A 15,452-nucleotide genomic window follows, 5' to 3' on the forward strand; every position below is an offset into this window, starting at 1 on the left:
TGGGGCATTATAGTATTTGTGGGGACTTTGGGGGACATCATACTGTGTTTTTGGGGTGCCTTCCTACATGATTATTGTTGGGGCAGTGGGTGTAGCCTACTGTTTGGAGGGGGGGCAGTGGAACATCATGACATCACATTGAGTGGTGGCATCATACAGTGTGGAGTGGACTGTGAGGGGTCCATATTGTGTGTGTGGGTGACTTTGGGGGCATCATACTATGAGGTGCCTGCGGGGACATCATAATGGGAGGTGGTACTTTGGGTTCATCATACAGTGTGGGGCCAACACTGTGTGGGGGACAATAGTGGCATTGTACTGTGTGGAGGAGAAGTATTTCTGTGTAGGCACAAGTAAAGGACAGAGTGATGTTATGAAAGTAGCTTAGCATAAAATAATTGACATGGTATGTTATGCAGTATGTATCCCTTTTTATCTTTTGTGAGGTATGTATAGGTGTCATTTATGTATCAACTGGTATTATTAAAAGCTTAAACAGTGCTTTTTTATTTAGGCAAACCAAAGGTTCATGCAAAAATGACAGAGCCAGGGATAGTGCTTTTATGGAAGTTTACAAAGGCAGAATGGCCTCATGTGCTGCTGTACAGGCTCCATTATTTGGATATTGTCTCCCAGAAGCAATGCTTCACAGAAAGAGAGCGAGTGTTCATGTGTATGGGCACATTATTAATGGTCCACATGGTTCTGATTGTGAGATTGTGTAGACCAAGAATACAGCTCTGTGTAAGAGCCCAAATAGTGAACTGGGTGCGTTTTGAATATGAACAGCAATATATACCGTATATATATATATATTTTTAATTTATCCTGTTTACTAGTCACAAAGTTAATTAATAAATTGAATAATTATGATTTTGGACCAGAATACTAATCATTCAACCCTTTTTATAACAGAGCTTTGTTTTAGAAATCTTAATGATTTGTCATCAGTTGGATTAATCAGAATGGATGAAGAAATCAATTTTAAGCCTACAGGTACCTGATTGTAAAATGAAGTCTGCAATGCGCTGAAAAGTAGTAAGAAGTAAACGTGCATTACGTTTTATGTACATCTATGGTATCATTAAAAGGGCTAAAATAAAACGAGAGGGCGCTCCAAAGGATGATGTGGTAGAATACCTGGATTACTTAGCAAGGCGGGTAGGTCTGGTACTCGCCTTCAAAAATTGTATAGTTCACCTCAGCGTGGAAGGTCACCAGCTGTGACTTGCTTCAGAACTAAATTCAGATTACATGAGTGAGATAAAAAGGAAAGGATAAAAAAACAAGGTTAATCCTAGCGATTAAGCAGCGAAAGACGATAGGTAAAACCAATAGGTGTTTATTGTGAAATAAGAGGTCAGGTTCACCACATAGTTGGGCTGACACTAAAACACACTGATTCACCATTCCTCAATAAATCACATGTTGATCGTTGAACCTATTGACTCTCCGTCCATATTTTTCTATTCCTCCTTCTTGCATTTCTTATGTTATTTCCAGCATACACAACAATATTTCAGAGAGCCATACAAAATCCAAGACATAGGCTCTGATTCTTAAGACTGGCATTTTCTATGCTAATCTTAATGTGGGGTGTGCAAGAATAAGGTGTTCCAAGTTCATTGAAAGGTGCACAACGCTTAATAAACTTGGCACATCTTATCAATGACATGCTCCTTGTCAGAAATGTTACTCCAGTTTGGGATTAGAGTAACATTTCTGAAGTAAGGATTTTTTTATTAATTGGACTGGCGGGCATAGCCATGCCCCATCCCCAGCTCTGCTCATTTTGTCGGAGCTTCCCTAAAAGTAGAATGAAAGCTTAAAAAGTCGCAAAAAATGTGTGTGATTTTGCGTTGAGCAAATATTTAGCAGCTTTTAAAAGTGTTATAAAAACACTTGGATGAATCGAGGCCTTTATGTTTCAGATTTTTAATATGGCATACATTAATGGAATTGTCCAGACTTGTCACGAAAGTCTGCAGTCACACAGTACATGCTATGAGGATTATCCGATGCTAGCGGTGACACCATGCAGTAATGAGACACAGATGTGCGATATACATACTCCTGGCCACATTCTGACTAGACGTGCATGGTCTTAGGGTTTGAAACTCTACAGTCACAAAGCGTGTCTGCAGACTTTCGTGAAAAACCTGGACATCCCCTTTAATATACATAACATTTTATAGCTACAATGGAAAAACAGAGCTTAAGTACAAAATGTATAAAATTCACATAAATCTTTATTCACCAAATTTTAAAAGAATTTTCAAAACAAGAAACAGGTACAAGAATGCCAAATTAGAGGCTGCAAAAAACCCCAAAACAGTCTAGGGAGCCTTTTAATTCATCTTATACCCATATGTAAAATCTAAATTAGCATAAATATATAAAGTGCAAAAAAGAAGAAAAGAAAAAAATGCTGCTAAAAAGCATGCTAATATATCCATTAATCTTACAAGGTGCTAATTTATATATATATATATATATATATATATATATATATATATATATATATAATGTGCTATTTCTTATACTTGCATATAGTATGCAAGCATAGTATCTAGTGCTAAACCAGACTAACCAGTGTTGTAATAATAAGGTGCACATATACACATGATCATGACTAGTGTTGAGCGATACTTTCCGATATCGGAAAGTATCGGTATCGGAAAGTATCGGCCGATACCGTCACAGTATCGGAATCCAATCCGATACCGATACCCGATCCCAATGCAAGTCAATGGGACGAAAATATCGGAATCAAAATAAACCCTTTATACACTTGTAGGTTCATTCTACATGAAGGAAAACAACTAAGAATATTGTAGGATGTATTGGGGGACGTGGCGGAGATATTAAAGGGACAGAGGTTTAGCCCAATGTAATAGAATAGCATGATTTTTTATTTTTTTTTATGAAGTTCGGCGTTAGAAAGAATTTGACTATGTTTTTTTTTTTTTTTTTATGTCAGATATTGATGTTTCACTACTTCCACGCCCTTCACCTTCTTTTTTACTTCTCCCACGCTTTCTTCTTAATTATCCTCATCATCAGCTTCTTTGACATCAACTTCTTCACCTTATTCATCTTCTTCTTCATCTTCTACCTATTATTTTTTGGGTTACATTGTTCATATTCTTTTTATTTTACTATTATCTTCATCATATTCAACTTCTTCATCATATTCTTATTTGTGACAGGCATTCCCGTAGTTGTTATCTATAAAAGTTTGAAGATTACACCTTCCGTTCTGCCTGTCACAAAACAGTTACATTTGTCCGCGTTCAGTTTGGCCTGCAGCATCAGGCTTTATCCAGGGGCACCACGAGGAGGAACGGACTCACCCCCATACACTGCTTAGTCTTCTTCTGCTTATAATTTACATAATATTTTTTGCTCTGATATTTTGTGTTATGCTTAATGTCCTTCTGCTCTTTGTTCTGCAGCCTCTTGTTCTTCTGCTTCTCGGTCTTCCAGGTCGTCGTCGTCTCCAGGGTCGTCGTCTCCGGGGTCGTCGTCATCGGGGTGGTCTTCAGGGTCGTCGTCTCCGGGGTCGTCGTCATCGGGGTGGTCTTCGGGGTCATCGTCTCCAGGGTCGTCGTCATCACGGTGGTTGTCGTCTCTGGTGTCGTCGTCATCTTAGGGGTAGTCTTCTGGGTCATTGTGTTTAGTCTCTTGAACTTGGAAATGTAGCAGAAGGTACAAGAAGGCTGAGAAAATGCCGAGAACCAGCTGATGGAACTGGAACTCGGATGGCTACCCGAAGGTCCAAGAGCCAATGGAACTACCGAGGACCAGCTGACGTTACTGGAACCCGGTTACTAAGCAGGAGGTACCTGTGCTGAAAGCACTACCAAGGACCACCTGACGTTGGTGGAACTCGGATACCCAGAGGGAGGCACCTAAGCCAAAGGCTCTGCCCGGAACCAGCTGACGGTACTGGAACCAGGATGGGGAGCAGAAGGTACAAGAGCAAAAGACACTGCCGAGAACCAGCTGACGGTGCTGGAACCCGGATGGGTAGCCGAAGGTCCAAGAGCCAATGGAACTACCGAGGACCAGCTGACGTTACTGGAACCCGGTTACTAAGCAGGAGGTACCCGTGCCTGAAAGCACTACCAAGGACCACCTGACGTTGGTGGAACTCGGATACCCAGAGGGAGGCACCTAAGCCAAAGGCTCTGCCCGGAACCAGCTGACGGTACTGGAACCAGGATGGGGAGCAGAAGGTACAAGAGCAAGTGTCTGCGTGGCTTTTGCAGGACACGATGCCGGCTGCACAGCAGGGGAACAGCTGGCGGTGCTGAACCCCACTGACACATTGGCTGGTGTTTTTCTCTGTGCAGCTAGCAGTACCGGGCCCCAACTGGCGGTGTTGGAGCCCAGGGCTCTGCAGGGGGAGCAGAGTGTAGGCCGAAGCCTAATCGAACCAATTTCAAAGGTAACCTTTAACCCCCCCTCAGGGGTTACAAAGTAGAAGAGCCACAGCTTATGCAGCAGTAGTGGTGCACAAGTCAAAGGTTGCTCTTTTAATTTGGCTCCTTGCACACGCTGAATGGAACACGTATAACATTTAGCCCTTTATACAGTCAAACTGTGTTGGAGGCGCGAGTTCCCTTTGTAATGAGACGCAGCACAGATGTCAAGAATCCCACCTTGGTGCTGGGTGCAGCCTCCTGAGCGTTGTTATTTGCTGTACAGGAGTCTGCGCTGTCGTGTTATCCCCTGGCCTAGCGCTGTTAGCGCTGCCCATCTTCTGACCTCATTTAATGTTGGCTGGTGCGGTTCGCGATGCCCATGAATCACAGCCCCGCAGTGTATTGACATAGTTAAAACACTGCGGGGCTGGGATTCATGGCCTGGCGCAGTACATATGTTCGCCTCTCGCTTGGGTTCTTACACCTGCTTCAGACTGTGTGGCGTCAGCTGATCCCTTATCGCATGCCACGGCCATGAAGCCGCACAGTCTGAAGAAGGCGGAAGGAGAGGAGGGACAGGCGAACTGATGCACTGCTCATGCCCATCAAACACACCCTCGCAGTCCCAAGAAATAAGACACCGAGGGGCGTTGTGTGGGTCAGGGCGGCCGCAGAGGCGCAGGCAGCCAAACAATGATGCCAGAAGACGGGCAGCGCTACCAAGGGGGTTGCAGCGTGTCATTACAAAGGAAAGTCACACCACCGGGACGGTTAAATGGTCACACAGAGGACACATTTTAGACGTGTTTTCCGTTCCACATGTGCGAGGAGAATACGTTTATGAGCCACCTTGCACACATGCAGCATTACCGCTGTACAAGGTGGCCTTAAAAACGTACAAACGCCTGGGGGAGGGGGGACAGGTTCCCTTCAATTTCAGTTCTTGTGTCTGCGTGGCTTTTGCAGGACACGTTGCCGGCTGCACAGCAGGGGAACAGCTGGCGGTGCTGGACCCCACTGACACATTGGCTGGTGTTTTTCTCTGTGCAGCTAGCACATCTGGGCCCCAACTGGCGGTGTGTTAGAGCCCAGGGACAGCAGGAGGAGGAGCAGGAGGAGGAGGAGCAGGGGGAGGGGAGTGTAGGCCGAAGCCTGCACTGGCGGCAGCTTTGGGTCTGTTGTGTCTGCGTGGCTTTTGCAGGACACGTTGCCGGCTACACAGCAGGGGAACAGCTGGCGGTGCTGGACCCCACTGACACATTGGCGAGGTGTTTGGCTCTGTGCAGCCAGCACTTCCGGACAGCAACTAGCGTTGTTGGAGCCCGGGCTCTGCAGGTGGAGCAGAGTGTAGGCCGAAGCCTAATTGAACCGATTTCAAAAGTCACCTTTAACCCCCCCTCAGGGGTTACAAAGTAGAAGAGCCACAGCTTATGCAGCAGTAGTGGTGCACAAGTCAAAGGTTGCTCTTTTAATTTGGCTCCTTGCACACGCTGAATGGAACACGTATAACATTTAGCCCTTTATACAGTCAAACTGTGTTGGAGGCGCGAGTTCCCTTTGTAATGAGACGCAGCACAGATGTCAAGAATCCCACCTTGGTGCTGGGTGCAGCCTCCTGAGCGTTGTTATTTGCTGTACAGGAGTCTGCGCTGTCGTGTTATCCCCTGGCCTAGCGCTGTTAGCGCTGCCCATCTTCTGACCTCATTTAATGTTGGCTGGTGCGGTTCGCGATGCCCATGAATCACAGCCCCGCAGTGTATTGACATAGTTAAAACACTGCGGGGCTGGGATTCATGGCCTGGCGCAGTACATATGTTCGCCTCTCGCTTGGGTTCTTACACCTGCTTCAGACTGTGCGGCGTCAGCTGATCCCTTATCGCATGCCACGGCCATGAAGCCGCACAGTCCGAAGAAGGCGGAAGGAGAGGAGGGACAGGCGAACTGATGCACTGATCCTGCCCATCAATCACACCCTCGCAGTCCCAATAAATAAGACACCGAGGGGCGTTGTGTGGGTCAGGGCGGCCGCAGAGGCACAGGCAGCCAAACAATGATGCCAGAAGACGGGCAGCGCTACCAAGGGGGTTGCAGCGTGTCATTACAAAGGAAAGTCACACCACCGGGACGGTTAAATGGTCACACAGAGGACACATTTCAGACGTGTTTTCAGTTCCACATGTGCGAGGAGAATACGTTTCTGAGCCACCTTGCACACATGCAGCATTACCGCTGTACAAGGTGGCTGGATAACGTAAAAACGCCTGGGGGAGGGGGGACAGGTTCCCTTCAATTTCAGTTCTTGTGTCTGCGTGGCTTTTGCAGGACACGTTGCCGGCTGCACAGCAGGGGAACAGCTGGCGGTGCTGGACCCCACTGACACATTGGCTGGTGTTTTTCTCTGTGCAGCTAGCACATCTGGGCAAAAACTGGCGGTGTTAGAGCCCAGGGTCAGCAGGAGGAGCAGGGGGAGCGGAGTGTAGGCCGAAGCCTGCACTCGAGCAAGTTGAAAGGAAACCTTTAACCCCCCCCCCCCCCAGGCGTTTGTAGCTGAAAGAGCCATTGTGTACAGCACTAATGCTGGAAAAGGTAAACTTAGCTCTTTTAATTATGGTCCTTGTACATGCGGAACCTAACATTTATGAAATGTGTCTACTCACAGCGTTAAACCGTCCGGTAGGTGGAACTTTCCTTTGTCGTGTGACGCAGCACAGCCATCATTTTTACCCCCTTGGCGCCGTGCGCCGCCTCCTCAGCGTTGTTTGAATCTGTCCCGGAGCCTGCGCTGTTAGGTTAGCCCTTGGCCATGCACACATGTTGCGCTGCCCGTCTTCTGACCTCATTTGGTGTCAGGCTGGCTGCGCCTGTGCGGGTGCGCTGGCCGAGATCCCGCCTCGCAGTGTCGTCTAATGTAATCCCACCGCGGGCCTGTGATCCGTGCCCGTGCGCAGTGCATATCCTCTCCTCTCACTCCCCTCCCTACGGCTTTTTCAGACTGTGCGGTGTCACGGCCGTGGCATGCTATTAGGGACCAGCTGACATCGCACAGTCTGAAGAAGCCGTAGGGAGGGGAGTGAGAGGAGAGGATATGCACTGCGCACGGGCACGGATCACAGGCCCGCGGTGGGATTACATTAGACGACACTGCGAGGCGGGATCTCGGCCAGCGCACCCGCACAGGCGCAGCCAGCCTGACACCAAATGAGGTCAGAAGACGGGCAGCGCAACATGTGTGCATGGCCAAGGGCTAACCTAACAGCGCAGGCTCCGGGACAGATTCAAACAACGCTGAGGAGGGGGCGCACGGCGCCAAGGGGGTAAAAATGATGGCTGTGCTGCGTCACACGACAAAGGAAAGTTCCACCTACCGGACGGTTTAACGCTGTGTGGGGACACATTTCATAAGTGTTAGGTTCAGCATGTGCAAGGAGCATCACGAAAAGAGGCACTTTTTCCCTTTGCATCATTACTGCTGCACAAGGTGGCTCCTTCAGTAACAAACGCCTGGGGGGGGGGGGGGGGTCAGGTTCCCTTACATTTAACTTGTTGTGTCTGCGTGGCGGTCGCAGTACACGTTGCCGTATACACAGCAGGGGAACAGCTGGCAGTGCTGAACCCCACTAACACATTGGCGAGGTGTTTGGCTCTGTGCGTACAGCACTTCTGGACGGCAACTAGCGGTGTTGGAGCCCAGGGACAGGTGGAGGAGGAGGAGGTTGGAGGAGGTAGGAGGGATTGCCACACACACAGCAGGGGAACAGCTGACGTTACTGAACCCCAATAACAGAGGAGGGACTGTTGACTGTGCGTACAGCACTTCTGGACGGCAACTGGCGGTGTTGGAGCCCAGGGACAGGTGGAGGAGGAGGAGGTTGGAGGAGGTAGGAGGGATTGCCACACACACAGCAGGGGAACAGCTGACGTTACTGAACCCCAATAACAGAGGAGGGACTGTTGACTGTGCGTACAGCACTTCTGGACGGCAACTGGCGGTGTTGGAGCCCAGGGACAGGTGGAGGAGGAGGAGGTTGGAGGAGGTAGGAGGGATTGCCACACACACAGCAGGGGAACAGCTGACGTTACTGAACCCCAATAACAGAGGAGGGACTGTTGACTGTGCGTACAGCACTTCTGGACGGCAACTGGCGGTGTTGGAGCCCAGGGACAGGTGGAGGAGGAGGAGGTTGGAGGAGGTAGGAGGGATTGCCACACACACAGCAGGGGAACAGCTGACGTTACTGAACCCCAATAACAGAGGAGGGACTGTTGACTGTGCGTACAGCACTTCTGGACGGCAACTGGCGGTGTTGGAGCCCAGGGACAGGTGGAGGAGGAGGAGGTTGGAGGAGGTAGGAGGGATTGCCACACACACAGCAGGGGAACAGCTGACGTTACTGAACCCCAATAACAGAGGAGGGACTGTTGACTGTGCGTACAGCACTTCTGGACGGCAACTGGCGGTGTTGGAGCCCAGGGACAGGTGGAGGAGGAGGAGGTTGGAGGAGGTAGGAGGGATTGCCACACACACAGCAGGGGAACAGCTGACGTTACTGAACCCCAATAACAGAGGAGGGACTGTTGACTGTGCGTACAGCACTTCTGGACGGCAACTGGCGGTGTTGGAGCCCAGGGACAGGTGGAGGAGGAGGAGGTTGGAGGAGGTAGGAGGGATTGCCACACACACAGCAGGGGAACAGCTGACGTTACTGAACCCCAATAACAGAGGAGGGACTGTTGACTGTGCGTACAGCACTTCTGGACGGCAACTGGCGGTGTTGGAGCCCAGGGACAGGTGGAGGAGGAGGAGGTTGGAGGAGGTAGGAGGGATTGCCACACACACAGCAGGGGAACAGCTGACGTTACTGAACCCCAATAACAGAGGAGGGACTGTTGACTGTGCGTACAGCACTTCTGGACGGCAACTGGCGGTGTTGGAGCCCAGGGACAGGTGGAGGAGGAGGAGGTTGGAGGAGGTAGGAGGGATTGCCACACACACAGCAGGGGAACAGCTGACGTTACTGAACCCCAATAACAGAGGAGGGACTGTTGACTGTGCGTACAGCACTTCTGGACGGCAACTGGCGGTGTTGGAGCCCAGGGACAGGTGGAGGAGGAGGAGGTTGGAGGAGGTAGGAGGGATTGCCACACACACAGCAGGGGAACAGCTGACGTTACTGAACCCCAATAACAGAGGAGGGACTGTTGACTGTGCGTACAGCACTTCTGGACGGCAACTGGCGGTGTTGGAGCCCAGGGACAGGTGGAGGAGGAGGAGGTTGGAGGAGGTAGGAGGGATTGCCACACACACAGCAGGGGAACAGCTGACGTTACTGAACCCCAATAACAGAGGAGGGACTGTTGACTGTGCGTACAGCACTTCTGGACGGCAACTGGCGGTGTTGGAGCCCAGGGACAGGTGGAGGAGGAGGAGGTTGGAGGAGGTAGGAGGGATTGCCACACACACAGCAGGGGAACAGCTGACGTTACTGAACCCCAATAACAGAGGAGGGACTGTTGACTGTGCGTACAGCACTTCTGGACGGCAACTGGCGGTGTTGGAGCCCAGGGACAGGTGGAGGAGGAGGAGGTTGGAGGAGGTAGGAGGGATTGCCACACACACAGCAGGGGAACAGCTGACGTTACTGAACCCCAATAACAGAGGAGGGACTGTTGACTGTGCGTACAGCACTTCTGGACGGCAACTGGCGGTGTTGGAGCCCAGGGACAGGTGGAGGAGGAGGAGGTTGGAGGAGGTAGGAGGGATTGCCACACACACAGCAGGGGAACAGCTGACGTTACTGAACCCCAATAACAGAGGAGGGACTGTTGACTGTGCGTACAGCACTTCTGGACGGCAACTGGCGGTGTTGGAGCCCAGGGACAGGTGGAGGAGGAGGAGGTTGGAGGAGGTAGGAGGGATTGCCACACACACAGCAGGGGAACAGCTGACGTTACTGAACCCCAATAACAGAGGAGGGACTGTTGACTGTGCGTACAGCACTTCTGGACGGCAACTGGCGGTGTTGGAGCCCAGGGACAGGTGGAGGAGGAGGAGGTTGGAGGAGGTAGGAGGGATTGCCACACACACAGCAGGGGAACAGCTGACGTTACTGAACCCCAATAACAGAGGAGCGACTGTTGACTGTGCGTACAGCACTTCTGGACGGCAACTAGCGGTGTTGGAGCCCAGGGGCAGGTGGAAAAGCAGAGGAACACAATGTAGGCCGAAGCCTGAGAAAGTCGAAAGGGAACCTTTAACCCCCCCCCCCCCAAGGCGTTTGTAGCTGAAAGAGCCAGCTTGTGCAGCACAAAAGATGCAAAAGGAAAAGGTGGCTCTTTTCATCATGCTCCTTGCAAACACAGAACTAAACACTTATAAAATGTGTCCCCTGAAGCCGTGAAACCGTCCCGGAGGTGGGACTTTCCTTCGTAATATGACGCAGCACAGCCATCATTACTACCCCCCCGCCGCCGTGCCCCGGCTCCTCAGCGTTGTTTGATTCCGTCCCGGAGCCTGCGCTGTTATGTTATCCCGTGGCCAGGCACACTTAGCGCTGCCCATCTTCTGACATCATTTGGTGTCAGGCTGGCTGCGCCTGTGCGGCCGCGCTGGCCGAGAGCCCGCCTCGCAGTGTCTTCTGATGTAATCCCACTGGGGGCCTGGGATCCATGGCCATGCGCAGTGCATATCCTCGCCTCTCACTCCCCTCCCTACGGCTTCTTTTCCAGACTGTGCGGTGTCACGGCCGTGGCATGCTATTAGGGACCAGCTGACACCGAACAGTCTGAAGAAGCCATAGGGAGATGAGTGAGAGGTGGAGGTTCAGATATGCACTGCGCATGTCCATAGATCCCAGGCCCCCAGTGGGATTAAATCAGAAGACACTGCGAGGCGGGCTCTCGGCCAGCGTGGCCGCACAGGCGCAGCCAGCCTGACACCAAATGATGCCAGAAGACGGGCAGCGCTAAGTGTGCCTGGCCACGGGATAACATAACAGCGCAGGCTCCGGGACGGAATCAAACAACGCTGAGGAGCCGGGGCGCGGCGCCGGGGGGGTAGGAATGACGGCTGTGCTGCGTCATATTACGAAGGAAAGTCCCACCTCCGGGACGGTTTTACGGTATCAGTGGACACATTTTATAAGTGTTAAGTTTTGCGTGTGCAAGGAGCAAAACCAAAATAGCTACCTTTTTCCTTGTGCAGCATTACTGCTGCACAAGGTGGCTCTTTCAGTAACAAACGCCTTGGGGGGGGACAGATTCCCTTACATTTCAGTTGTTGTGTCAGCGTGGCGGTCGCATGACACATTGCCGGCTACACAGCTGGGGATCAGCTGACGTTACTGAAACCCAATAACACTGGGTCGTATGTTTTCACTGTGCAGACGGCACGTCTGAGCCTCAACTGGCGGTGTTGGAGCCCAGGAATTTAAGTTCAGGTGGTAGAAAGATGAACACAACAGGAGACCTGGATAACGTATACAGTGACCTAATTTTTTAATCAGGAGGAGGAGTGGCAAATTCCTGCGAGATCCAGGCCTTGTTCATTTTCAGGAAAGTAAGCCGGTCAACGTTATCGGAGGATAGTCGCATGCGACGGTCAGTTAGTACACCACCTGCAGCACTAAAGACACGTTCCGATAATACACTGGCCGCAGGGCAAGACAGCACCTCCAATGCATACTGGCTTAGCTCTGGCCATGTATCCAGCTTTGAGACCCAAAACTTGAAAGGGGAAGAGCCGTCTGGTAGTACAGCAAGACGGCAAGACATGTAGTCTGTCACCATCTGACGGAACCGTTGCCTCCTGCTGACTGGAGCCGTCTGTGATGGTGTAGACTTTTGTGGGGGGCACACAAAACTGTGCCACAGTTGGGCCATACTGGTCTTGCCTTGGGCAGAGGCACTGCTTCTGCTCCCTCTTTGTGCAGAGCCTCCACCACTGCCTGGACGCACTGAGCTGCTTTGGAATGCAGTAGCAGCACTTCTCTCAGTTGGAATGGAGAAGATGATGGAACTGACCAGTGTGTCTTGGTACTCCCGCATTTTTCGCTCCCGGTTCAACGGTGTGATGAGGCTTTCTACGTTGTCCCGGTAGCGAGGATCGAGGAGGGTGAACACCCAATAATCAGACATGTTGAGAATGTGGTCGATGCGGCGGTCGTTTCTCAGGCACTGCAGCATGTAATCCACCATGTGCTGCAGACTGCCAACTGCCCAAGAAACGCTGTCCCCAGCTGGAGGCGTGATCTCTGCCCGCTCGTCATCACCCCACCCTCGCTGTACACACTGAGTACTGGACAATTCGGGAACTCCCTCCTCTGGACGGATGTCTTCCTCCTCCATTGACTCCTCCTCATCCTCCTCACAAACTGTCCCCTGCCTACGCGTTTGTGAGGAACCACGTGGCGCTGACTGTCCAGAAGATGATGGAAGTGGTGAATCCTCATCCTCCACCTCTTCCACAACATCATCCCTTAGCGCTTGCAGTGATTTTTCAAGCAGGCAGATAAGGGGGACAGTCATGCTGACTAGTGCATCATCTGCACTCGCCATCCGCGTGGAATAATCAAAGGGACGCAAAACCTGGCAGACATCCTTCATAGTGGCCCACTCTGTGGTTGTGAAGTCTGTACGGCGCTGACTGCGACTTTTTTGCGCCTGATACAGCTGGTACTCCATTACAGCTTGCTGCTGCTCACACAACCGCTCCAACATATGTAACGTGGAATTCCACCTGGTAGGTAGGTCACATATGATGCGATGTTCCGGCAGGCGGTGTCGGCGCTGCAGAGCCGCAATGCGCGCTTTTGCCGTGCTGGAACGCCGCAAGTGAGCACACTCTAGGCGGACCTTGTGCAGCAGTGCATCAAGATCCGGATAGTCCCTCAAAAAACTCTGCACGACCAAATTGAGCACATGTGCCAGACATGGGATGTGAGTGAGGTTGCCGAGGCCCAGGGCTGCCACCAGATTTCGGCCATTATCACACACTACCATGCCTGGCTGGAGATTCGCTGGCTCAAACCACACATCGCTCTCCTGCTTGATGGCATTCCAGAGCTCCTGCGCTGTGTGGCTACGATTCCCCAAAAAAATTAATTTCAAGACGGCCTGTTGACGTTTGGCCACGGCTGTGCTCATGTCGGTCGTAACAGGTACACGTTCATCACGGGTCCATGTGGAGGTGGACTGTGACGGCTCCTGCAGCGATGATTCTGAGGAACTGGTGTAAGAGGAGGAGTCAATGCGTACAGAATGGATTCCTGCAATCCTTGGAGTGGGCAGGACACGTCCTGCGCCACTCGCACGGTCTGTACCCGGCTCAACTACATTAACCCAATGGGCAGTGAGGGAAAGGTATCGCCCCTGTCCATGTTGACTGGTCCACGCATCGGTGGTGAGGTGGACCTTGCTACCGACGGCGTTCAGTAGCGCGTGTTTTATGTGTCCCTCAACATGCTTGTGCAGGGCAGGGATGGCTTGCCTGCTGAAGTAAAAGCGGCTGGGCACACTGTACTGTGGGACTGCCAATGACATCAAGTCACGGAAGCTGTCAGTCTCCACCAGCCTGAATGACAGCATTTCCAGTGACAGAAGTTTGGCAATGCCTGCAGTCAGAGCCTGTGCTCGTGGGTGGTTTGACGAGAAAGGCCGCCTTTTCTCCCATGCCTGTACTACCGATGGCTGTAGACTGGGCTGGGAGTGTGTGGTTGACTGGGAAAGTGGTGCTGCGGGTGGAATGACAGCGGGTCTCTGGACAACAGGGCCAGAGGTTCTTCCACGGCGATCCTGGGAGGAAGCCGAACCAGCTGCGTGTGAGCTAGAGGAAGAGGCAACACGAGCTGAAGAGGTGGTAGCTGCCGCTGTTGGTTGGCCTAGCTCTTCAGTGTGTTTGTCTAACTCCGCCGGGTGCCTGTTGCGCACATGTTTCCACATGTTGGAGGTATTGAGGTTGGCGACTTTTTGACCTCTTTTGATTTTTTGATGACACACCTTGCATCTGACATAGCAAATGTCATCTGCAACTGTGTCAAAAAAGGACCAGGCACTGCAAGTCTTGGGAGCCCCCCTTTTGACTTTTGGAAGAGACATGCTCCTTACGGGTGCCAAAGCGGAGGCTGCAGGATCCGCAGTCTTCCCCCTCCCTCTCCCTCTTTGGGCCGTACGGGGAATCTCTTCCTCAGAGCTGCTCCCACCACCTTCCTGTCCCTGACGCCAAGATGGGTCAAGGACCTCATCATCTACACTACCCTCTGCCCCCAACTGCTCCTCCTGGGTAGTCTCAGCAGCAGAGCACGCACCAGTAAGTGGCACCTGAGTGTCATCATCAGCTGATGCGGCCTGCGAGGTGGTGACCGGAGCCACTGGCCCACCCGCCTCTTCAGAGGAAGACAGAAAAAGCAGTTGGGCATCACTGCACCCTGCCTCTTCTTCCATTTCTCCAATGCTGCTTGGCTGGCCCCCTGTTTCCAAGCCAAGAGATGATTCAGAGAACAGAAGTAGAGACTGCTCCTGTCCTGGGATCTCTGTCTGCCTGGGCAATTTTGCAGGTGGTGAAGAGACAGATGGCTGCTCTCCAGTGCTCTGTGTCTGAGAGGATGTGGCACTAATGGAAGTTGATGCATTAGCTGCCATCCATCCCACAACGGCTTCAATTTGGTCTTGACGCAGCAGCGGTGTACGGCGCTCGGCGACAAAGCTGCGCATGAACGACTGTTCCCTTGTGAAAGTGGGTGCTGATGACTCACCGGTGCCCGCAGCAGGCACAGAATCCCCACGTCCCCTCCCTGCTCCGCGCCCACGCCCACGCCCACGTGCCTTACTCACTGCCTTCTTCATCTTGGTTGACTGATAAAGATAAGCAGAAAAGTACTAACGGCTTTATGTGCTTATTCCTGAGCAACTCCTCCTAACAGGTATAAGACACACTAATTTTCTAAAGTGTGGACTAGACTTGAATATGAGCTAATGTGGCCTACACAAATGTAAAGTGGTGTAACTGGTGTGTTTGGTGAACTTTATTAT

General features: G+C 51.6%; 1 protein-coding gene across 12 annotated transcripts in view; it reads left to right on the forward strand.

Moving 5' to 3' along the window:
- HFM1 (helicase for meiosis 1) overlaps nucleotides 1-15,452 on the forward strand; it is a 229,963-nt gene that overhangs the window by 116,042 nt on the left and 98,469 nt on the right. For all 12 annotated transcript variants that reach the window (XR_013218736.1, XM_077278676.1, XM_077278672.1 and 9 more), the window contains one exon: nucleotides 916-996. Coding sequence is in view for 11 of the 12 variants with exons in the window: in XM_077278676.1 (XP_077134791.1) it covers nucleotides 916-996 (81 nt within the window). In the remaining variant the exon portion in view is untranslated. The remainder of the gene's footprint in view (nucleotides 1-915; nucleotides 997-15,452) is intronic.

Source organism: Ranitomeya variabilis, chromosome 8 (genome assembly GCF_051348905.1).
Source record: "Ranitomeya variabilis isolate aRanVar5 chromosome 8, aRanVar5.hap1, whole genome shotgun sequence".
NCBI lineage: Eukaryota > Metazoa > Chordata > Amphibia > Anura > Dendrobatidae > Ranitomeya > Ranitomeya variabilis.